This window comes from Bos indicus, chromosome 28 (assembly GCF_029378745.1).
Source record: "Bos indicus isolate NIAB-ARS_2022 breed Sahiwal x Tharparkar chromosome 28, NIAB-ARS_B.indTharparkar_mat_pri_1.0, whole genome shotgun sequence".
Classification (NCBI taxonomy): Eukaryota; Metazoa; Chordata; class Mammalia; order Artiodactyla; family Bovidae; genus Bos; species Bos indicus.
In genome coordinates this window covers 35,109,557-35,134,235 of record NC_091787.1, presented here as the reverse complement: position 1 = coordinate 35,134,235, position 24,679 = coordinate 35,109,557, and the positions used below count along the sequence as shown (strand labels likewise).

General features: G+C 51.4%; 1 protein-coding gene and 1 pseudogene across 2 annotated transcripts in view; one reads left to right on the top strand and one right to left on the bottom strand.

Annotated features, from left to right (window-relative positions):
- Window positions 1-2,823, bottom strand: part of LOC109553638 (RNA-binding protein 3 pseudogene) — a 29,132-nt pseudogene extending 26,309 nt beyond the window's left edge.
- A 961-nt stretch (window positions 2,824-3,784) lies between these two features.
- Window positions 3,785-24,679, top strand: part of ZCCHC24 (zinc finger CCHC-type containing 24) — a 65,127-nt gene continuing 44,232 nt past the window's right edge. The window contains exons 1-2 of one of the 2 annotated variants that reach the window (XM_070781912.1): window positions 3,785-4,167; window positions 16,652-16,852. In XM_070781912.1, coding sequence (XP_070638013.1) covers window positions 3,922-4,167; window positions 16,652-16,852 — 447 coding nt within the window. In that variant the 5' untranslated portion in view covers window positions 3,785-3,921. Of the gene's footprint in view, window positions 4,168-4,207; window positions 14,927-16,651; window positions 16,853-24,679 lie in introns of those variants that run through there. The other variant, XM_070781913.1, reaches the window with a different exon arrangement.

The window sequence follows — 24,679 nt, the reverse complement described above, 5'->3', positions numbered from 1 at the left end:
CCTCTTCCCCCTCCCCTGCCCAAGACCCCCACCCCAGATCCTTGCTTGCTCTTCTGTCCAAAGTTCCTCCTGCTCAGAGCCCAAAGCTCTTGGTTTGAAATGCCACCAAGGAACTATCAAATCTGTTGCCTGGGCAACTTTAGGGGCAGACACTTCCCTACACTGGTCCTCCTCCTCCAAACACCATGCCAGGAAAGTTGAATATCACTCTTATTGAAATTATTAATACCACACTTCCTTCCCACATGATTGCTTATTTCCAGCTAGCAAAGCACCTTCCTGTTTGCCTCTTCGTTTGACCCTGTCAGGCACTAACTGAGAAAACTGAGGTTTACAGAGTGGACAGAGACTTGCCCAAAGCCACTCAGCCAGGTTTCTTTTCTCCAAATCCTGTCTTCTCTCTGTTGTCTCATCCTGGAGACCACAGGGTGGATGGAGTTGCCAGAAAGGGGATGGGACGTGGATCCAACCCTCATCTGAGAGTTCCCTGTGATCCTGAGGACAGTGTAGGGGCCAGAGTGGCCATGCAGGAGACTGCCAGACCAGGGCCAAGGAAGAGAGTTAGATGTGGATTGGATTAGGAGCAGGTGGCTTAGCCCTCAGGCTTCCTGGGTGACCCTGGGCCAGTCCCTTTCCTTCTCTGGGTCAGGGTGCTTCCTTCTCTGTAACCTGAAGGCTTGAAATAGGACCTCTGACATTTTTTTAAAAGTTATTTCTTTTTGGCTGTGCTGGGTCTTTGTTGCTTTGCATGGGCTTTCTCTAGTCACTGGGAGCAGGGCTATTCTTTGTGGTGCTCAGGTTTCTCACTGTGGTGGCCTCTCGCTGCAGAGCACAGGCTCTGAGGTGCATGGACTTCAGTAGTTGTGGCTCTTGGGCTTAGTTGCTCCTCAGCATCTGGGATCTTCCCAGACCAGGGTTTGAACCCATGTCCCCAGCACTGGCAGGCAGATTCTTATCCACTCCACCACCAGGGAAGTCCCCTCTGACATTTTGAATGCAAGGCTTCTTAATGTGTACATGATGGGGGGTGGGGAAGCACAGAGTTTGGGCCTGGACCAGTCTTCTTATCCTGGGACCCAGGCCTCTGATATCTATCTTGTCACTCTTACCCATCACCCTCCATCCCATGGGAAGGGTTGTCTCGGGGATATGAGGGGCCAAGTCAGCTGCTATCCAGGCAAACTGCCTGTCAGTTGCTCAAATTTATTGATCACTGACTGGGTACAGAGCCCACGTGTTGAGCAGGTGTGTTGTGGGCAAGGGGAGGGAGAAAAGTACAAAGCAAAGAAGCCATTCAGGCTTCAAAGGGGAGCATAATCTGGCTCCCATAATCCCTCCATCCAACCATTGACCTAGCAAACATTTTTTGGATCATCTCCTATCTATGTACGGGCCCTGTGTAGGAACTATGAAGTGGGGGTGGTGGTGAAGAGAGCAGAGGCCATCAGTATGGTCACCAGGTAGGACCAGTGCCCTTGCAGCATGGAGGGTACTGCAACATTGTTCTTAGGGACAGGGGATCCCAGACCAGGTGCCTGAGACTCATAGTCTCTCTGAGGCTAAGAACCATAGCAGTAGGGTTTTGTGTGGCTAGCACTTTGGCTCTCCACATGCTCCATCATTACCTGTTTATTGCCTGGTACCTGCCTGGTCTCTAAAGCAATTTAAATTTGCAACCCATACTAGGGAAAAAATATGCACTTCAAGATAACAGGACTATCCTTGCCCAGAAGAAGAGTGGTGGGTAGAGACAGAGTTCTGGGCTAATGCTGGAAACCTTGGGTCTCCTTTAGGCTCCCCAGCTGCCTGCTTTTGGAACTGGAAGATGTGCAATTGGAAGACGTCTCCTCTCTGACTAGCAGTTTTCTCTGTAAAACTTAGGGAAAGTTTAGATCGGTGGTTCTAAATCCTATCCAGCCCCTCCCCTTGGAACCTTAAAGATAGTATCAGAGTTCCAGAGATGACCCCAAATGTTACCAAAAGTAAATGGTAATAACATTTATTCCCAACAAATGTGTACTTTCTCTTTCAAGGGATAGGTTTAAAATATAAAGGGTACTATATATGTGTGTCTCTGATGATGAAAAATATTAAGATTGGTATGTGTGTTATCATTTGTATTAATAATCCCAAACTGTTTGATAGACAAAATCTTTGAAAACGTAATCAAATGAGACCAAAAAAAAAAAAAAAAAACCCAAGGGGTTCTTGGTTGGTGACATGGTTGGAAAGGGTGGCATTTGGTCACCACTGAAGTCCTTTCACTTCCAAGCATCCACAGATGTGTGCCCATGCAGGTGGTGGGAGAAAACCTCTTGGAGGGGATACCAGAAAGCTGACCTTCATGGAATATCTTCTGATTTTCAAGCTCAAACTGGTAAGCTCACAAATATCCCTAGAGGTAGGACAGTGACCCTCCCCATCTTACAGAAGAGAAAGGTTCATCAGCAGAGGTTAGGCGCAACGCCAAGGCCACTCATCTGGAAGGTGGCCAAGCTGGCACTTGAACGCCAGGCTGAATGGCTCCAGAACCACTGGAGGTTGGAGAGGTCACTCGCGTCCCCCTCTAGGCGCCTTGTCGCTAGGTCCCTGGCGCTGGCGCAGCGCAGGCGCCCGAAGATTACCTAAGTTTGAGAGGGTGAAGGCCTCGGGGCTTCGGAGTGTGTCGGGCGGGGCAGGGCGAGGGATGGTTGTGGAGCCCCACCCTACCCCCGCCACCCCGCGGCATACTTGAACTAGCTGGGCTGCCCTGGGGAGCAGAGTGACAGACGTCTTCCTCAGTTCCCCAAACTCATCTAGAGTCCTGGCGACCCGCAGAGGCATTGGGGCGGGCTGGGACCGCGGGTTCGGGCCGAGGAAAAGTGCAAGAAGTGAGGCGGCCGCAGAGCAGAAATAGGAGAAGAGAGAGGGGGAGGGAGGAAGGCGAGGGAAGGGGGCGGGGAGTCCTTCCTGGGGCAGGAACCCAGGCCCCCCTTGGCTAAGCAGACCCGAAAAACGATTCTGCAGATGGAAGGAATTAAGTGGGAGGGGGAGGGTCCTTTGGTGATAGTGAGAGGAGGGGGGAGATGTGTGTGTGAGTATGTGTGTGTATGTGCGCGCGCGCGCGCGCGTGTCTGGGTCTGAGAGGGGAAGGGGAGAGGCAAAGACACATCAGACTAGACGAAAGTAGAAAAGACGAGAGACTGAAACAGATCCGCCGAGAAAGACGACAGACAGACGGTGGACACAGGAGATGTTAGTCTGAGAGAAAGAAGAGTATGTGGAAGCTAAGAAAATAGGGGGAAAAAACAAGTGAAAATGAAATCATTGTAAAGGAGTTGGAAAGAGAGACAGCAGTGAGCCGAAAGCAGAGAGAGCCTGGACATATCAGGCCCGGGGAGCACAGAGCTCCTGCAGAGCTGGGGAGCTGGGCCGGCCACACTCAGCGGGCGGGGACTGCAACGGGACCGCCCATGGGCGGACCCTCCCCGTGCTACCTATGTAGATGAGCTCCTTTTCCCCCCTCTCACCCCGCCCCCGCTACTCTATATTCAATGATACAGCCAATGGAAGGCGAGGATGGTGCCACAAGGGGCGGGGCCTCATAGAACCCCACCCCAGGAGCGGCCGCTGAAGGGGTCAGCACAGAGGCAGATAGCGGATCGCGGGGCGGGGCGGGGCGGGCGGCTCGGAGGGGGCGGGCCCAAAAGTTTCCTGCCCAACTTTCGCTGCCTCCTTCCTCCGCCCGCGCGCGCTGCGGCTGCAGTTGGGGGGAGGCGGCGGCGGCGGCTGCGGGCTGAGCGCGGGGTGCAGGCGATCGCCGTCCAGGCTCAGGCGGCGGCAGTGGGCGCAGGCTCCCCGGTGCCCGCCCCTCCGCTGGAGGGGGGGGCGCGAGCGGGCGGCCGGGGTGGGGGGGCGGGGAGCCGGCACCGCCGCCGCAAAATGAGCCTGCTGTCGGCCATCGACACGAGCGCCGCCTCGGTGTACCAGCCGACCCAGCTGCTCAACTGGGTCTACCTGTCGCTGCAGGACACGCACCAGGCGAGCGCCTTCGATGCCTTCCGGCCAGAGCCGCCCGCCGGCGCCGCGCCCCCAGAGCTGGCCTTCGGCAAGGGCCGCCCAGAGCAGCTGGGCTCGCCCTTGCACTCCAGCTATCTCAACAGCTTCTTCCAGCTGCAGCGCGGAGAGGTGGGTGCCCCCGCGCGCCCCCGCCCTCCGGCGACCGCGCAGGGCCTTTTCCTATCTGCCCAGCTCTTCCTGGCTTGGCCCCGGCCCGGCTCCGTATTGCCCGGCCCTGCTTGGCTTGACTTCGCTCAGCTCTGCCAAACTCGCCTCCCGAAGTCCCCGGGGCGCCGGGAGCGCGTCACCTCCCCGCCTGAGCCCGGCCCGGAGTAGCTCTGGGGCGGGTGGAGCCCTCCTTCCCTCTCTCCCAGCCTGGGGCGCCCTGCTCCAAGGGGGCTGGGGAAGCCGACCGGGTGGGTGGGTTCCGGATTGTCTCCAGACAGCCGGGGCGCGGCTTGTGCGGGGAGCCCCTTCCAAATGTCCTTCCCACGCCCAACCCCATCCCCCCCTTGGCCACCGCTCGCTGGGACGGAGAGTGTGGATTTGCTCCGAGTTCCTCCGGAGGGCCCTGAAATCTTCTCCTCCGACTTCGGTGGTTTCCGACCTGAAGGGCACTCTGAAGAGCAGTGACTGACCCGCAGAATTTTTCTGCTGTTCTCACGCAGGGACCCCCAAATACACTCTTCAGCCGCTCGCCCTCCCCCAGCCACATAGGAAGTGGTTTTTGAGGGCTTGACCCCACAGACTGTGCTGTCCCCCGCCCTTCCAGCCTGGAAGGAAATGAAAGGGAAATCTCTTGAGCTCCTGGGAGGGGGCTCGATAGGGGGAGAGGTTCCAGCTGCCCAGTGCCTTCTCCAGAAACCTGGGCCGGCTGCCGTTGCAAAGTCTGCCTGTTGGATGGATTCAGTTACAAAGTCAGACGGGCAGCTAGATAAATACCCAGATTGCATCTTTCCCCAGCTAGATAAATACCCAGATTGCCAGGACCTCCCAGTCCCTTGGAGAGCTCTTCAGAGCCTTCCTGGATACCATCCTCTCTCCCTTCAGCTGGATTCCTCCTGGGCCCCACTCTCACTTACTCCTGCCTCATGTGAGAACCGCAGACACCCTCTGTGGCCTTCCCTCACTCTGCTTCTGGCAGCTCTCTCTGCAAAAGTGCAGAGGGAGGGGCCCGGGAAGAGGACCCACGGGAGGGGCACTTGTCTTTTAGACCAGGGCACACTGGTTAGTTTCAGGAGAGTCAGAGTCCCTTACCAGTTTGCGGGAGAAGACCTGTGTATACACCAGTGTGCTGGTGATGAGGTGGGAAAGACAGAGGGTCGCCCTTTGTGACCCCATAATGTGTTTGCCTCTGCCATTATTGACTAGGGAAGACGTGGCCATGTGAACTGCTGGCCTGAGGCCTAGAGATGGGCCGACGGCAGGCCAGCAAAAAGAAGGGATAGTTGACCTGTATTGGACTGTCAGGCATAGCTGGGGGAGATGAATCTGGAAAGCACCCTTTGGTGCCAGGCGACAGCATTCATATTCCAGAACTCTTTGTAAACTGTAAAGCACTCTCTCCACCTGAGGAATTGTTCTTGGCTGGAAATCTTTCTTTCTTACAAGGGACTTTGCCTTCTCTTCGGGGAACTGGCTTCTGTGACCAGGGACTTTGGAGGACAGTGCCTGGGTCTTGTCAGTTGTTTGCTTTCTTACCAAACATTTTTGAGCTCTGTGTGGCCCCCTGGGGATTCCACCAGAGTCCCATGGGGGCCCCAGATTAGAAGACAGATAAGATGATACTGTGTGAATGGTGGGTGATTTCATGGGGATCCTGTAGGAACCCAAAGGCAGAAGGGAGACCATGGTTCACAGATCAAGTGGGGGTCCCTAAGCAGCCTCTGCTAGCTGCTTACCTTGGTGTCCCCATTGAAGGGGCACATTCCTTTGCTAGGGCCAGTGTAGAAGGAGCTGGTAAAGGTTATCTAGAGCAATGGTGGAAAACACTCTCTCATGATCTGACTTTGGAAGAACCCTCATCTCTATCTGGGCTTCAGTTTACCTATCTGTAACATGTAATCTCTGCTGTCCTCCAGGGTGATGTGTGTGGGATTTGAGAGCTGTACAGGAGAAGATATACCTACAGACAGGCTGAGTTGGGAGAGTAAGGAGGGGCTTCTCCTATGTTCATGAGCCAGTGGCTTCCATGCAGGGGCTGGAAGGCTGTGTCTGCTGACTTCTGGAAGACTCTCTTGGCTTCAGACTCACCCGCTCTCACCACCTCCCCCCAACCCGTTTCGCCTCCTAAACCCTCTTGAAGCCCCAGCTGTGCTTCTAGGGACAGGCCTTTCCTGCATCCAGGGCTTAGCTGGTGACCTAATATGGCTCCAAAATAGCAACTGGTTGAGAAGGCAAGAAAAAATACCCCCCACCTGAATGCCAACAAGGGGCTTGTCCGACAGGAAGCAAGTTGTGTGTGGGCCTGCAGGAACTCTGCGAAGGGCCCCAGGGCCCCAGGAGCGTCACCATTCCATGCAGAGCCTGGCAGGCCCAGTGGCAGTGCCTGCGGATGTGACTTGCATGCTGACCACTGACCATGGCCTGTCTGCGCCAGTCCCCGTGCCAAGAGCCCACCCCCTCCTGCACCACCCCCAGGCTGCTCCCACCACAATAGCAGAACACCATGAATGCAGCTGGGGTTTGGGCGGGGGTGGGGGCTGAGGACATGGGGGCACAGAAGCCCATTGTGCCCCTAGAACCTCAGCTCTGGAAGCTGAAGATAAGCCAAGGGTTCTGAGTGGAGCACTGGCTCCGGGAGCAGAGAGGGAGATGGTGGAGTTCATGGGCAAGTTCAGAAACTGGCACCAGGGGGTGGTTGCTTGTGGGGGTTTTCTCGGCTTCTTAGTGTGGTAAGCCTGCCAGGCCAAAGCACACACAGGTACTTGGTGCAGTTCTTAAAAAGGCCTCTGGGTACAGAAACTAGACCCTGTGAATGAACCCCTGTTTCAACCCTGATCTGTGGCAACAACTATTAATGTATGTCTTTGGAGAGAAATTTGTGAGGCCCTTGGCTATGCCCTTCCTCTCTTTCTCCGGGTACCCGAGGAAGGCAGGTCTTAGAGGCAGCTGGGGTTGGTGGCATGAGGGTGGGGGGTCTTCCCTGCCAGGTTTTGTTTGGAATTTAAATTCACAGCAGTCTGGAGGCTGTGGGACTCCACCTGCAGAAAAGTAGAGTTACCCTCATGTTGAGAATTAGTGCTTAAGCACCTCCGAGTGATGCCAAGAGCCCCTCCTGGGTAGCTCCTGCACCCTCTTAGGGAGACAGAGCTGTCCCATTCCAGGTCAGATGTTTAGGGCAGCTGTTTTCTTTTCCTCTTCCTCCAGGGCCAGATGTGGCTTGAAGATGTGGCTCAGCTGTCAAGTGATGCTCTGTGGAGGTTGAGGGGACGGGCTTTGGAGTCAAATACATTTGGGGAACACAGCCTAGTATCCTTCCCTTGGAGACACATACTGCCCACTAACACAGTAAAGGCTCTGAGAAGTCCTGCAGGACAGAGCCTGCTAACCTTTCCTCAACCCGACATTCTTCTGAATACCTCCAAGTTCAGGGCGTGCTCCATCAAAGCAGACCTCTTCCTTGTTGGATATTTTCAACCCGTGGGAGGCTCTTCCTGCAGCTGTTAACCCAGATGCCCTCCTGGGTCCTAGTGCTATCTTCATAGCACCGAGGACACCCTCCTCTTTGCCTCTCTGGTCTCACTGGAGATTTGAGAACAGCAGTAAGGGTCTCATGAGGCTTACCAGACAGGGCTTCAGGCTCCTACACACATGAGGCTGTTAGAAACCTTTGAGGGGGTAACCTCAGTGTCCTGATTTAAAAGGTCCTAGGTATTGACACCCACTCCCGATACTCTTGCCTGGAAAATCCCATGGATGGAGGAGCCTAGTAGGCTGCAGTCCATGGGGTTGCTAAGAGTCGGACACGACTGAGCGACTTCACTTTCACCTTTCACTTTCATGCATTGGAGCAGGACATGGCAACCCACTCCAGTGTACTTGCCTGGAGAATCCCATGGACGGGGGAGCCTGGTGGGCTTCCGTCTATGGGGTCGCACAGAGTCGGACAGAACTGAAGCGACTTAGCAGCAGCAGCAGGTATTGACAGTCTTCTGAAGGTTTGGATATATCACTTTTGCTGTCCGTTCGTGCATCTGAGCCGAGGGGCTGCCCGACTGGCATGGATGTGTAGAACAAAGCCACCTATTTGTTGAAGGTGGGAGTTTGCCTAACGGGTTGAATGGGCTTCAGGAGCTGAGGTTTGTTCCCAGCAGCCTTTGTGGTCTGTGTGAAGTGGTGGGGGGCAGCCCCAGGGCCTGGGAGGAACAGCCGTTCCAGCCCAGCTGGGAGCTTGGGAAGCTGCCCGGCTCCCTCTGGCCAGCCCTGGAAAGCTGAGCTCTGACTCAGACAAGGGAGACCGTCGTTCGAGGGCCTGTTGGCCGAGATGGCGTGACCCTCCCTCCGTCAGATTCAGTTGACAGGGCGGGCCTAGACTCGGAGGGAGACCACACCTCATGGACCTTCTGAGTCAGGTGGAAGGGAGGAAAGCAGGCAGCATTAGTAATAGGGAATTAGCAGTGACAGAAAGTCAGGCGCGGTCAGCACCAAGAGAAAGACTCTGCGGAGAAGCGTCCCTTACTTTGGGAGGTGGTGCTTTATTCTAGGCATCTTTTCTTCATGGCCCCATTTTACAGAAGAGAAAATAGAGGCCTGATTAGTAACTCAGCAAGTCAGTGGCAGAGCTCGACCTAGAAGTCTCCTCCATCCTGACTACAGCTGTCCCATTGGCTTGCCTTGCTGGTGCGGGTGGCATTCACCTGGATCGTGCCCTGGGTGCCAGTATGGGGCATGCATTAACCAGGGTGCTCTGTCAGGCTTCAGTGCCTCACTTGCTTTGTCCCCAATCCCAAACCTTCTGAGGAGTGGCAGGCATTGCTCATGGGTCCTGGGTTTTCTGTCATGTCCTTGCTCCAGCCTGGGACTCTGTGGGGCATGAGTCCAAGGGTGGCCTGGCTTGGGGGAGGCAGAGGAGATGGACACCGAGGACTTCCTAGCACTCCTGTCTCGTAGCACCCACTGGGTGCAGCATCTCCATTATGCACATGGGGAAACTAAGGCTCTTCAAGAGGAGGAAGATAAAGTCAGGGAATCAGTTGAGGATCAGGGCTCCAGGGTGTGTCTCAGGGTGCTTGGTCTCTTGTGTGTATGTGTGGGGGTGGTGGTGGCTGTGATGTATAATTTTTATCCCGCCCTCCTCTGGCCATGTAGATTCACTTGAGGTTTCTGAAAACACTAAGCACCAAGCTTTCACTCTAAGCTTTTGCACTTGCTGTTGCTTCTACTGCTTCTAATGCTGCGGACTGTCCTTGTATAACTGACAGATTCCAACTTACTTCTTTATGGCCCCAGAGGATGTCTCTTCTCTGAAGGCTTTACCTGAATACCATGGGGAACACACCTCCCTCCTTCCATGTCCCGTGACAGAGAAATGGTGCATGCTTCTGGTAAAGCATGTCTGAACAGTCGGTATTGCTGTCAGCACTCTGAGAATAGGAATCCTGTCATATTTCATTTGGTAATCCCAGCATCCGATGCCTGGTCAGTGTCTGGGACAGACTAGGTGCTCAGTTGACATTCGCTAGGTGGATGGGTGGATGGATGACTTGGACTCTCTCCTCCTCTTCCTTCCCCAGACTTGTGACTAGGGAACACTTTCCTCAGCCTCTTAGCCTTTTGTTTTATCTCACAGAAGAAGTGTTTATGAATTGCTTGATAAATTTTAAAGAGCTGATGTGGGAGTCATGAAACCCCATGCCTAGAGGTGTCCCAGCAGAAGTTTAGGTGTGTGAAGTGTTCTTGACCTTCTTTGGCTGTGGGCCTCTTTGAGAATCTGAAAGCAGCTCAAGTTCCTCTCCTCAGTGCAATGCACACAGCACACCTGTCCATGCACACACAACTTGCATTTGCACATGATTTCAGGGGGATCATGTGGACAGTGGACCTCAAATCCAGGCCCCTTGCTGTAGAGGCTGCAAGCCTTGGTGGTGCCCAGACTGTCTAACTATTAGGGACCGTCTAGTCCTCGGATTCTCAGATCCATGCTTTCTGCTTTCATTCAATGCATTTGGTCTAGAAGCAAGAGCCAGTGCCTATGCTTGAGCTGGGGAGCTGGGAAGCAGGCATGTGGCTATGAAATGTGAACCCCTGCCAGGTGAGTGGTGACCTGCAGGGGAACAGGAGAGACTAAGTGGGGAGGGGGACCCTCCCCTGGGTCTGTTCCACTCCATCTTGCTGTCACTGTGCTTCTCCATCCCTTGGTCCTTTCTTTTCCCATTTCTCTTTCCCAACTCCCCTTACCAAGAAGAACACAGCCTTCTTATTGAAATCTGAATCTCCCATCAAGTTCTGGCTGTATCCAGGGGGCTGTGTTTTGTACACCCCCGGTGAATGGACTTCCAGGAGGCAATGGTGCCCTTAGGGGGTCCTGAGTAGAGGGTTGCTGCATCTGTCCTGGTCAGCACTGCTGCATTCTTGGCCCACAGGTCATCTTCAGACCTTGGAAATAGGAGCAGAACTGGGGTCTAACCACAGCTGGGGAAACCCTTGGTCTGACTTCACTTTCCCATTGGCCCACTCCATCCTTGGCCATGGCTGTCTCCTATCCCTGAGCCCAGCCCATATCCACCCCTGCTTTCTGTATAGAATGTATGTGTGTATGTGAGCATGTGTATGTATCTGACCCCAGGGGCTGGAGCCCCAGATAGACCCTAGGGGTGAAAAAGTGCAGATCTCCTTGGAGAAGGGGTGGAGTCATTTGTGAGATGAATGGTTTCTTGTTCCAAAGAGAGGAGTGTGGGCGTGCATGTGTGTGCATGTCTGTGTGTGTGTATAGCAGTGTGGACAGGGATGGCTTTGGGGATAAGGAAGCGGTTGTTCAGCTGCTGGAAGAATGGAAGAACCCCCACGGAGCTGGGACCTAGGAGCAGAGGATTCCTCCTCTCAGGCCTTCTCAGGCCCCGGGGGCAGCAGACTCCGCATTTGCTCTGCACAGAGCTTACCTGTGGTGCTGTGCCCACCTCTGCCAGCTGTCCCCTCTTCTCTTCTTGCACCCATCTTGTCTTCTTCTTGGCTGCCCTCAGAAGCTCCTGCCCACCTGCCTCAACTCCTGCCTGCCTCTCCCACTGTGCCCTCTTTCTGTCCTGGGGATGGTGGCCAAAAGGAAGCACACTTGGTCAGGTTGACTTGGGCTTGAAAATCTCTCCTTGTGTACCCTCAGCAGAACCACAAACCCTGGGGCCCGAGCCCCTCACACAACCCAGAGAAGCTGGTACTCTGTCTTACCAGGCCTGAGGGGCTTGGCAGTGTGGAGTCACAGGGCCTCTGTGCCAAGGAGGGTGGTCCTTGCCAGGTGGCTCCCCTTCCTGTAGGGGAAGACAAGCCTTGGAGGCCATTCGGGAGCTGAAATGTAAAACAGGCCAGCAGATCGGGCTGCGAAGCTCCTCTCAGACACGTGCTGCTTGTGTTTCCTTGGGAAGTTACTCAGCCTCGTTGAGCCTCAGTTCCCAGTTCTATAAACCGGCCAGACAAGGCCCGTCCGAACAGTGTTCTTGGCAGGTATGAGTCTAAGAAAGGGAAAGGATCCAGTCGAGTATGTGACACAAGTGGGCTCGGAATAAACCGTAGTTCTTCCCATCTAACTTTCCCCAACAGTCGAGCCAGAACCTTGGAGAAGTTCCAGCCATGGACAGGAATCTGATGCTTTGTTCCCTGCATGTGGCTTAAGGATCCCACACTTCCTGCTTGCTGCTGGGGTCACTGACCCGGGGAGGAAGGAGGTGGTCTCCTCCCCAAGGCTGTTCATTTGGGCCTAGATGACCCAGAGCCATACTCTAGTGGGGCTGCCCTCACCCCTCAGCCAGAGCAGCAAACTGGGGTGAGAGCACCCTCCGACTTAGTCCATGGGAACTCAGAGACCCTGAGCTAAATCCTTCAAGGTATTAGAGCATCCATACCCCCATCTGTCAAATGGAGCCCTCTTCCTGCCTGTGACTGTCTATATGCAGGACTATCAGGGGCTTAAAGAGCACTGGAGTCTGGTCTCTGGGGCAGTGGAAGATAGTAGAATCTTTGCCTTTGGGGATGTTCTGCCCTATGGAGAGATGAAGAGGTATCTCTGTATAAAGAGATGAGAGACAGACTTCAGAGCTCCTTCAGGCCAGGGCAGGGGAGTCCGCATCCCAGCCCGCAGCACAAGGCTATGGTCAGGAGGCCTGGAAGGTCTCTGGAGGGGGCTGGGCCTCTGTAGCCAGTGGGACCTCAGGAGCACCTGAACCGGTGGTTTTCACACTGTCCCTTGGAGCCCAGGCCTGAGCAAGAAGAAGGGGTGGTTTCTTGGCCATATCACTGGAGTCAGAACCAGGTCAAGAACCAGATCCTGGAGGGTTTGGATCCAGGGTGGGCATCCCAGGGGTGGACAGCAAGTGCAGGCCTGGAGGGAGAAAAGCAGTGGCCAGTGGGACACCGAGGGGAGTAGCCTCGCTGTTGTAGAATTAGGGGCTGACTGATGAAGGGAAGCCCTGCCCAGCCTTGCCCTCCAGCCATGAGCGGCAGGACTTGGGAGAGGTGGTGCCTTGTGAATGAAGTGCCCTCTTGTGTACCATGCTCTGGGGACATCTTTCAGTACCTGAGTGTCTGGACCTTAAAAAAGCAGGCCTGCAGAGATCCTAAAGTTTGCCCTCCTTCCCTGCTCCCTGTTACATGTGGGGAATCCAAAAGCCCGGGACCCAGCTCCACGGGCAGAGGGGAGGGAGCTCTGCATGTCCTGGCCTCTGCTCCAATCAGTCCCCACAGGCCATGGAAACGGCTGAGAGACCGGCTCGCCTTTTACCTCCATGGGCCGAGCTCCTCAGGGCTTCAGAGAGGAAACAGCTTGCCGCCCCACCCGCCCCTCCAGCCAGCCGGCAAGCAGAACTCCTGGCCCTTAGGCCTGGCTGCGTGCCCTGGTCTGTGCCCCTGGCCTCACTTTCTCTATCGTGACTTCAGAATGAGGTTGGGTCGGCTGGCTGCTCCTTCCTTTCGTCTTTTCCTGGTGTCGTCTTGAATTGGGACTGGGGAAGGCCGTTGGAGCAGCTGTGAGGGCCAGGCCAGTGTACACTGGATGGGGAGAGGCAGCGGGGAGGGGAGCCCTGGCCCCGCTCCTCTGACCCACAGCTGCCTGTGTGACCCTCCTGAGGGACAAAGCCATGACCTTCCTGAGGCGGTGGGAGGGGTGTCAAGCTGCCAGGGGGAGGACAGCCTACTCAGAGGCCTCTGCCTGCCCAGGGATACCCGCGGGGCTGCCCGTGGGCAGGGGTGTGTGGCCACAAGATGGGGGAGAGGTTTTTCAGGGTATAATTAGTGCAGTTTCTGGCACCCACCAAACTTCCCCTTCCTCTTGACAATTTGCTGCCAAAACAGCCCTGATTCCTGTGGACTTGCTTAAATCTTATCCAGAAAAAAAAAAAGAAAAGAAAAAAAAAAAAAGAAAAAAGGAAAGAAAGAAAAAAAAATAATAAGAGGGTTGTTATTTGTGAAATTGCATTTCCCAGTCATGAGAATGAGTCACACCATTTGGAACTTCAAGTCTCTTGTTTGGATGAACTTTTCTCTGGGAGGCTGGGGCGACACTGCCCTCCCCCAGACCAGTTTGGATGGGGAGAGGCCCAGAGACAAGCTAAGGAGAAACCTTGATGGTTGGAAAGTCCCAAGGTTGGTGCTCCCAAGGCCAGGTAGGGCTAGGAAGGTTGTACCTTCCATGGGAGATTGAAAAATGCTGACTTGGGCTTAGGGGTAAAGGGGGTGTGGCGAGTTAGTGTTTAATGGGGACAGAGTTTCAGTTTGGAATGACGAAAGATTTCTGGAGATGGATGGTGGTGATGTTTGCCCTATAAATAATGTGAATGTGCTTAGTGCCGTTGAGCTGCACGCTTGAACATCGTTAAAAGGATAGGTTTTTACGTAATGTATATTCTACCACAGTGAAGCAAAGCAGATTCTGGGCCTTCAGTCCCTGGTGGCTGCTTTGATAGGTCTCAGGTGGGACCCAGAAAAACTGTATTGGTTAAAAGTTTCCCGGGTCATTCAAAGAAGTTTGAACACACTGATCTAATCTGTAAAATGGGGACAGTGACTCATAGAGCTGTGGTGAGCATTAGTTATCTTAACACACGTAAAGCTTCCAGCGCCAGGGACATTGAAGTGCTCAGTTTGTGTGACTAATATCATCTAATCCCACTTCCGCTGGGACTCTCCCCACATCCCTTAAGGTTGTCCTGTCTTGGTTCGCGTACCGCTCCCCCAAGGATGGGGGACCCTCTGCCTTTCAGGGAGCTGGAAAGTTGCCCTCAGACTGGATGCAGGTTCGTGTGGGATCTTCCACAGTGGCCCTGTGCAGTGGTAGAGCAGAGATTTGTGACCCCATGAATTATATTCCGTGGAATTCTCCAGGCCAGAATACTAGAGTGGGTAGCCTTGCCCTTCTCCAGGGGATCTTCCCAACCCTGGGATTGAACCCAGGTCTCCCGCATGGCAGGTGGATTCTTTGCCAGCTGAGCCACCAGGGAAGCCCAAGATGTCATCAGGAGCCTTTAAGTTCAGTGCAGAGTCACTGAGGACTGACTGTGTGTTGGGCCTGAGCTGCCCTGGTTGTCGTGTCTCTGTCTTTCCTTCCAGATCCCAGAGAGAAAAGAGGCCCAGAGAGGGGAAGGGCTGGGCCAGGGTCGAAGAGCAGGGTGTCCAGAGAGCCAAGAAGAGTGAGGGCTGTGTCCTCCAGGGAAGTGCCGGACCTCCAGAGGCATACATGTGTGAGGTGTGGGCTCCGTCCTGGCTGGAGGAGGGGTGTCTTGACTCCCTGGGACGAGCTCTCAGCTTACTCCCCTCCCTTCCTACACTGAGGGGATCCAGAAGAACTGTCCCCACTGGTGTGCGCAAGAACTGGAGCCTAGTAAGCCTGAGCCCCGTGCCCAGGTTTGCCATCAGCCCCTGGGGAAGCTACCTCTTTCTAGCCTTGGCCTGGCCCCGGGAGAAGGGTCTCACGGCCATTCCCTGCCAGCCTCACAGCAGGCCCCACCTTTGCTGAATTCCAGTGTGCCTGGCCGCCCAGAGCCCGTGACTCCTATAAATAGAGGCTGTATACACCAGGAGGGGGCCTGGGCCGCGTCTGCTTTGAAGCCAGGCAAGACATCTGGTTCCTGTCAACTGGAGGTGGGAGAGGTGAGAGAGGTGGGCCGTTTCCTCCCCGGGCTTCCAGAGAGCTGGCCCAGGCTGGGCTGAGGGCTCCCCGGACACACTGTGCACAAGCTCGGGCTGCAGGAGACCAGGCAAAGTGCCGAACGTCAGTCTCCTCTTCTGAACAGTGGAAACGAGACTGCGAGCTGATCACCCCACCAGCACACGGCAGAGTTCGGGCTCTAGCAGGTGGCTTTCTGCTGCTTGTCTTACCTCCTGGCAGCGTGTAAAGAACTAATGATCACCATCATCACCATCATCCTATACTGAGCACTTCCCCAGTGCCAGGCAGGAAATAAAGGGTTATGTGTGCCTCCTAGAAACCCTTGGAGGTAGCTGTCATCAATCCTGTTTACTGGATGGGGTCACTGGGGTCCCGAGTGGTTCACTGGCTTGTCCATGGATGCACAACTCGAGTTGGGATTTGAACATGGGTTCCAGGAAGCCAGAGCCCGCAGGTGACTAAAGAGTCGGTATGAAACTAGGAATAAAACCACCATATGACCCAGCAATCCCACTCATAGGCATATACCCTGAGGAAACGAAAATTGAAAAAGACACACATATCCCAGTGTTCATTGCAGCACTATTTGCAATAGCTAGAACATGGAAGCAACCTAGATGTCCATCGACAGATGAATGGATAAAGAAGTGGTGGTACATATACATGTTGGAATACTACTCAGCCATAAAAAGGAACACATTTGAGTCAGTTCTAATGAGGTGGACGAACCTAGAACCTATTATACAGAGTGAAGTAAGTCAGAAAGAGAAAGATAAATATCGTATTCTAACGCATATATACGGAATCTAGAAAAATGGTACTGAAGAATTTATTTGCAGGGCAGCAATGGAGAAACAGACATAGAGAACAGACTTATGGCCATGGGGAGAGGGGAGGAGAGGGGGTGAGATGTATGGAAAGAGTAACATGGAAACTTACATTACCATATGTAAAATAGATAGCCAATGGGAATTTGCTGTATGGCTCAGGAAACTCAAACAGGGGCTCTGTATCAACCTGGAGGGGTGGCATGGGGAGGGAGACGGGAAGGAGGTTCAGAAGGGAGGGGATATATGTATACCTATGGCTGATTCGTGTTGAGATTTGATGGAAAGCAACAAAATTCTGTAAAGCAATTATCCTTCAATAAAAAATAGAAAAGATCAGGGAAGGCAAAAAAAAAAAAAAAAGCAATCGGTATGAATTTGTGTGTGTGTGTCCGAGCCTGTGGAAGTGCCCACGAGGCCATGGCTGCACTGGTGGCCAGGCCTGCAGCGTGCTCACAGCCTCTGTCCCCCCCAGGCACTGAGCAGCAGCGTGTACAAGAGCGCCTCACCCTACGGCTCCCTCAACAACATCGCCGACGGCCTCAGCTCCCTCACAGAGCATTTCTCCGACCTGACCCTGGCCTCCGAGACCCGCAAGCCCAGCAAGCGGCCCCCACCCAACTACCTGTGCCACCTGTGCTTCAACAAAGGACACTACATCAAGGACTGCCCCCAGGTAAGGCAGCCCGGCCCCGGCGGCGGCTCAGGGCCCTGGCTGGCCTGTGGACCAGCCTCCGTGGGCGGAGGAGGCGAAACAGCTCGCCGGGGCCCCTTCCTCCAGCACCTCGCCCCGTGATCACTGGCTGCCACTTCTTTGTCCCCTCTGGTTTTCCTGAGGCAGGCTAGCTGGTGTGGATGGGACAGAGCCCCAGCTTGGGCCTGCACTGGCCAGTCAGCAGTCTGGGAGAGGCACCCCAGAGTGAGATTCTGAGCCTTCGAGTCTCCCCTCACCCCACCCCAGTCTTCCTGCCAAGGTGGGTCCTGTTACCATCGGGCAGGAGGGGCCAACGGCTTCCTCACGGCTCTCCTGAGAGCCCATCACCTCCCACTCACAGGGAAGGAATGTGGGCTCCTGGCCAGGAACCCAGATGTGCGCCCCCTCCCCCAGACCCCACCTCTGCCTGCTCTGCAGCCTGCAGCCTGTGAAGGGGAGGGGTGCCCCCAGGATAGGTCTGGGTGAAAGCCTCAGGCAGGGGCTTCCCAGGTGGCTCAGTGGTAAAGAATCTGCCTGCATTGCAGGAGACGCAGGAGACACTGGTTCGATCCCTGGGTCAGGAAGATCCTCTGGAGGAGGAAATGGCAACCCACTGCAGTATTCTTGCAGGGAAAATCCCATGGACAGAGAATCCCATGGGACAGATGGACAAAATCCCACGGGCTACAGTCCGTGGTGTCACAGAGAGTCGGATGCAATTGAGCACGCACACACGAAGGCCTCAGGCATGGGGGGCTGGGCATTGCTCCCTTGGGGTGGGAAAGGGGTCAGGAACAGCCCCCATCTCTCCCCTAGTGTTTCGCTGCAACAAGGTGAGGCTCTGGGGGCAGACCCCACTCACTGGATGACCCCTGACTCTGACAGATGTGGTTTTGGAATCCTGGGGAGAGAGGTTAACAGTTGTGTTACATACAGTATGAGATTATCAGCGATTTTTTTTCCTATTATTTTTTTGTACTTTCCACTGTTTTTATAGCATGGTACTACTTTTATTTTATACGTGTAATGGAAATGGAATCCTGGAAACTCAGAAAATCCGTGTAGTCTTGCCCTCCAGATGTTGGCAGCTGAGGGTGTGGCCAGGCAGGGCTGGGTCCCTCCAAGACCAGTGGGGGGTCTGAGATGCCAGTCACCACTCTTCTCAGGAATGGCCACGCCATGCTTTGGGTCCCTGCTCCTTCAAGTACAGCCAGCCATCTCCACATCAGTGTCACCCCAGAGCTTGTTAGAAATGCAGAACCTCAAACCCAACCCAGAACTATGAACCTTGGTGATTCAGCTGGTGATCTCAGCCTCCCCCCGCCCCTGGCCAAGAGAGGCCCACCCACCCTGAACCCACTGCTGGCTGCCCTCCAGATCCACACTCCCTGGGCAGATGTGTGCAGTGAGCAAGGGACCCTTGGCATGAGGGTGCCCTGGCAGAGTTAGGCCCCTAGCCCCCAGGGTTCTAGGTATGGGACGAGAGGCCAGCAGGTGGCTGAGGATCTGGTTGGTGCTCACAGATGTGCCTGGGCCCACCCAGTGAGCAGCCCCCCATGCCTTCCCTGACTGAGCCCCCCACGCCACCCCACACACAGGGCCTGTCTGCTCTCAGTCACCCTGCCTCCAGGGTGGAGCAGGACTCCACCCTGTTTAAGGAGGAGATGGACACTGTGCTAAGTGCTCTCCAAGCATTTCCTTTAACACTCACATCTGCCCAGTGTGCTGAGTGCTTTTAATAACCTCCTGTTATGGGTGCATGGGTGCACCTCCTCAGAGCCCCCTGAGAGTGTCTACTGGGTGAGCAGCCCGGGAAAGCTTCCAGGAGAGGGGCTTGAGTGGGGCTGGCAGGTTGATGAGTGAGAGGTGACCAGTATCCAAAGGCAACGGACAATGAATCCAAGGCAGAGGGACAGTGAAGAGGTGTGTGTGTGACTTTTGTGCACGCGCTGCTCTTTCCCAGATGGGGCCAGAGTCCTGCCAACGTGCAGATAGAGGGTGCCTCTCCTCAGTACCTCTTGCTTCCTAGCAGGGTGCTGTATGTTACACAGTGTGCTCACTAATCTTGTGCAGGGCTCTCAACTCTGTGGCCAAGTAGGGATAATAGCCCCATTTTACAGCTGAAGAAACAGAGTCTCAGGAGAGGACACCCGCAGATAGGGCTGAACCTGCTCTTGGGGCCTCGGTGCTCTCTGCTCCCTTGAGCATCTGTGCTGCGCCAAGCTGAGAAGCCATAGCCTGTGGAGCCTCACGTTCTCCTTAGAGGCCCTTTTCTAGCTCCGTCTCAAACCTGACTCTGTCTAGGATGCCTGCAGGCCCGAGGACCTCCCTTTACTCTTCACAAGGGTCACCATTTGTAAAATGAGGCTGTCGAGAACACTAACATCGTGGATTGCTGTGGGGACTCAATGGAGTAATGCATGAAAAGTGCTCAGCACAGTGCCTGGCTCCCAGTAAGTGCTCAGTATCTGTTGGCTAGCGTTGTTTTTGTCTCCTTTACGTCACAATGTGGAGTGCACCTGCCTGGCTAAGGATTTTAGCAGGCTGGAATAGGACTGGATGCTCCCCACGTCTCTGCTGACCACAAGCCCCACGTGCTAGACTGAACTCATCTCTGTAGCCCTCTGCCTGCCCAGGTACCACATGGTGCACACAGGTTGCTCAGTATAGCTTCCTGAATGAAGGAACAGGTGGAAACCCTTGTTTCAAATGAACTATTGTGTAAGAGCTCAGCATTTTTAATATGTAAAAGTGGAATGCTTATTTTGGGGAACGGCTTTAGTGAGATATAATTCAACTATTTATAATAGACAACTCAATGATTTTTAGTATATTCACAGAGCTGTGCAGCCATCACCACAGTCAGTTAAAGAATTTTTCTTGTCACCTTAAGAAACCTCATACTCTTTGGCTATCACCCTCTGGTCCCCCATCTCCTAATAATCACGAATCTACCTTCTGTATCTGTAGATTTCCCTATTCTGGACATTTCATATAAATAGATTTATATAATATGTGGCTTTTTTGTCACTGGATTCTTTTACTTAGCATATTGTTTTCAAGGTTCCTCCACGTAATAGCATTTATTAGCTCCATGATTTGGGAAGGGTTCCATCCGCTTTTACTTTCTGGAAGAGTTTATGGGGAATTAATATTGATTCTTCTTTAAATGGTTGGTGGCATTCACCTGTGAAGCCATCCAAGTGTGGGTCTTCTTTTGTGGGTAGATTCTTTTAAATTACCAGTTGGATCTCTTTATTTGTTATGGGTCTATTCAGCTTTTCTATTTCTTCTTGGATCAATTTCTGTAGATTCTGTACTTCTAGAATTTTTCCATTTCATCTAAGTTAGCTAATTTCTTGGCATGAAGTTTGTTCATAATATTCTCTTATAATCCTTTTTATTTTATTTTATAATGTCCCCCTCTACCATGTCTGATTTTTATAATTTGAGTCTTCTCTCTGTTTTTCTTGGTCATTCTAGCTGAAGGTTTGTTAACTTTGTTGAGCGTTTCAAAAAACCAACTTTTGGTTTGGTTGATTTCTTCTATTTTTTTCCTATCCTCATTTCATTACTTTCTATGCTAATCTTTTACAAAATTGTGGCAAAATACATATAACATAAAATGTACTATTTTAGCCATTTTTCAGCGTACACAGTTCAGTGGCATTAAGTACATTCACACTCTTGTGCAACCATCCCCATCAACCATCCCCAGAACTCTTTTTATCTTGCACAACTGAAACTCTGTACCCATGAAGCAATACTTCTCTCCCCTCCCCTCACCCACCCCCTGGAAACTATTATTATACTTTCTGTCTCTAAGAATTTCACTACTCTAAGTACCATGTATCAGTGGAATTATACGGTGTCTATCCTTTTGTGATTGGCTTATTTCACTTAGTATAATGTCCTCGAGGTTCATTCATATTATAGCATGTGTCAAAATTTCCTTCCTTAATTTTTTGCCTTGTGATATATTTTTATTAAAAACTTCCTTCTCTTTTAAAGGCTAAGTAATATTCCATTGTGTGTGTGTGTGTGTGTGTGTGTATCTGCCACATTTTATTTGCTCATTTATTCATCAGTGGACAACTGGATTGTTTCTGCCTTTTGGCTCTTGTGAATAATGCTGCTTTGAACATGGATGCACAAATATCTTTGAGTCCTGCTTTCAATTCTTCACTCTAATCTTTATTATTTCCCTTCTTCAGCTTGCTTTATGTTTAGTTTTCTCTTCTTTTTCTAGTTTCTTGAGGTTGAAGGTTAGAATACTGATTGTACATTTTTTTAAATTAAATGGAGGTTTTTAGCTATAAATTTTCCTCTGAGCTGCATCCCATAAGTTTCGGCATGTTGCATTTTCATTTATCACAGGATATTTTCTGATTTCCTTTGTGATTTCTTCTTGGACCCACCAGTTATTTAGGAGTATGTTATTTAATAGCCATGTATTTGTGAGTTTCTCAAGTATCCTTTTTTAATGATTTCTAATTTTATCCAATTGTGGTTGGAAAACATACTTTATATTATTTCAGTGCTTTTAAATTTATTGTGGTTTGTTTCATAGTCTAAAATTTGGTCTGTCCTGGAGAATAGTTTTGTGCGCTTGAGAAGTATACAGTTCGGTGGAGTATTCTGCAGATGTCTATTAGGTCTAGTCGGTTTATGGTGTTATTCATGTCTTCTGACTCCTTGTCGACATTCAGCCTAGTTATGTTGTAAATTATTGTAAATAGGGGTATTGAAATCTCTATTATTGTTGAATTGACAATTTTTCTTCAGTTCTGTTGCTTTCTGATGCTCTGCCATTAGGTACATCTGTGTTTCTAATGGGTTTTCCATGTGGTGCTGGTGGTAAAGAATCTATCTGGCAATGCAGGAGGCACAAGAGACATGGGTTTGATCCCTGGGTCAGAAAGATCCCCTGGAGGAGGGCATGGCAACCCACTCCAGTATTCCTACTTGAAGAATCCCATGGACAGAGGAGCCTGGTGGGCTACAGTCCATAGGGTTGCAAAGAGTCGGACACGACTGAAGCAACTGAGCAGGCACGCATGCTTGTTTATAACTGCTGTATTTTCCTGATGGAGTGATCCTTTTGCCATTAGAAAAAGTCCCTCTTTATCTAGCAATATTTTTTGTTTTAAAGTTCATTCAGCCTGATATTGGTGTAGCCTGCCTTCTTATGCTTGTTGTTTACCTGATATGTCTTTTCCCATCCTTTTAGTTTCCATCAGTTCATATCTTTGGATCTAGAGTGTGTCTCCTGTAGGCAGCATATAGTTAGACCTTGGTTTACTTTTTATCCAACCAGACAGTCCTTGCTTTTTGTTTGGGTTGCTTAATCCATTTACATTATTGATAATGCTATTGTTAATGCACTTTTTATATGTGCTGTTATTGATATAGCTGGATTTAGAGCTGCCATTGTACTTTGTTTTTGAAATTGCTCATGTCCTTCTTGTTCCCTTGTTTCTCCTTCACTGCTTCCTCTTGCATTAAGTGATAATTTTCTAATGTAACATTCTAATTTCTTTAAGTATTTTTTCACCATTTTTTAGTAATTTCCTTAGTGGTTGCTCCAGGTCTTGAACCCCTTAACTCATCAAAATATGCTTCAGATTTATATTAACTCCAGTGAGAAATGTTACTTAACTCCAAAATAGAAACATTACTCCCTTATGGTTCTATTCTTTGTTCCTTGTTCTGGTGGCATTATTGTTATACATGTTATATCTATGTATATTACACACTCAACAATGCTTGTTAGAATTATTACTTTATTTAACTTTATGTGTTTTAGAGAAGCTGAAAGAAGAAATGAGACCAATTATATATCTGTTGCTTTTTTCATGTTAGCCTTCTTATTTCACATTTTGAATTCTCATCATTTATTCCTGTGAATTCAAATTACCACTTGGTGTCATTTCCTTAGCTCAAGACACATTTTCTCCCACCCACCTTCTTTGTGCTATTATTGGAAAAGGTACTATATTTCTGTATGTTATAGGACAAATATTTTGAATTAGCTAAGAGAAGAAAAAGAAGTACACACTTCTACTGTGTTTTACAATTACATAATCACCTTATCAATGTGCTTGCTTTTTCATATGTATTTTCATTAGTCTTCGGGGTCACTTGTTTTCAGCCTGAAGAACTTCCTTTAGTGTTTCTTGAAGGATTAGTGAGCTAGCAATGGGGAATTATCTGGAAATGTCTTTAACTCACTTTCATTCTTTTAAAGATGGCTTTTTTGGGTATAAAATTCTTGGCCGACAGATATTTTTTAATTTGAACACTTTGAATATGTTATCCCCTGCTTGCTGGCCTCCATTGTTTCTGATGAGGAGTCAGTTATTATTATCAGAAATCAATTGTAAATGACATGCCATTTTTCTCTCACTGGTTTCAAGATTTTTCTCTTTAGCTTTCAGCAGTTTTACTGTGATGTGTCTATTTGTGAATCTCTTCATCTTTATACTGCTTTGGGTCTGTTGAGCTCCTTGGATGTGCTGATTAAAGTTTTAAATCAGATTTGGGAAGTTTTCAGCCATCATTTCTTTGAATGACTTCTCTACTCCTTTCTCTCTTCCCTTTTTGTGGAATGACTTTTAAATGGTTTAAATGCTTTTAAAATCTTAAATGGTCTGACTAGGGGTGGAACGTGCAGAACCCTAGGCCAGCCCTCCCTGGGTCCTGAAGCTGCCACGGAGCCCCAGCCTCAGAGAAAGGTCGCAGTGAAAACGGGGTTAGAGCATGCACTGCCAGCAGCCTGGGTGGTGGGACACAGGCACCAGAGGACGGAAACCTGTTAACTGATTCTTTTCCAACCTTAAGGGTAGAGAGAGGTGTCCAGAGTTCAGCTCCTTAGACTGGTGAGGCTTCTCATAGCTACCAGGGGCAGTGCAAGGGGCTTGGGCACTGTATGAAGAGGAGCCCCAAAAGCAGAGGCAGAAAGTGCTGGAGACAAATTTCCAGTGTTGGTGAGAGGCGACCCCTCTTTGTGGGGTGAGGCTGTGCCTGGCCAGGACTTCTCTCCAGCCAACGTCAGCATTGCCCCAAGAAAACTAGGATTCAAGAATGTTTATCATCTTTAAAAAATCTGTCCCTGTAGCTATCTGTGTATAGCGTGCCAGGTTTCTATTCAAGGGTAATAATAATAATATGAACAGCAATAATAGTATTCTCTAAGCATTGGGTTTCCCTCTGAGCTTAGTGTGTAATATGTCCCAGTTCCTTTAATTATCTCAAAAACTCCATCAGGCCAATTGCCAGATGATAAAACCAAGGCCCACAGAAGTTGGGTGGCTCGCCTAAGGTCATATGGCTAATGAACAGCAAAGCTGGAATTGAAACTCAGGCCTTCCCGACTCCAGAGCCCGTGTGCTTTTTAGATGAGACCCTGCCACCCACGTCAGCATCCAGGTTTTTATCTCCACCATCATTCTCAGAAAGTCAGCGTTCTTTAAAAAGATGGGTTGCTGGAAATAAAGAGGGACAAGACAACGTGGATGAAAACCATATCAGGCCTGGTCTGGCCAAGGCCTTGTGTCTGGCAGATTCCTCCACTGGTCCAGCCCCAGGGTGTTTGCTGCCCCAGTGCAGTCAAGGAGGCCAGGGCTGGTTGGGGTGCCGGCTGTGGTGCCCGCAGAAACTCCAGGTGGCTGTAGGGGAGTCATGCGTGCTCTCTGTTGGGCCTGCCCTCAGGGTCACCCGCGTGTCTCGTGTTGGCTTCTGCACACCAGTGTGGCGGGACCTGCTCTGCGTCTTCCACATTTGCCTGTAATGGTACGTGTGTATGTGGTG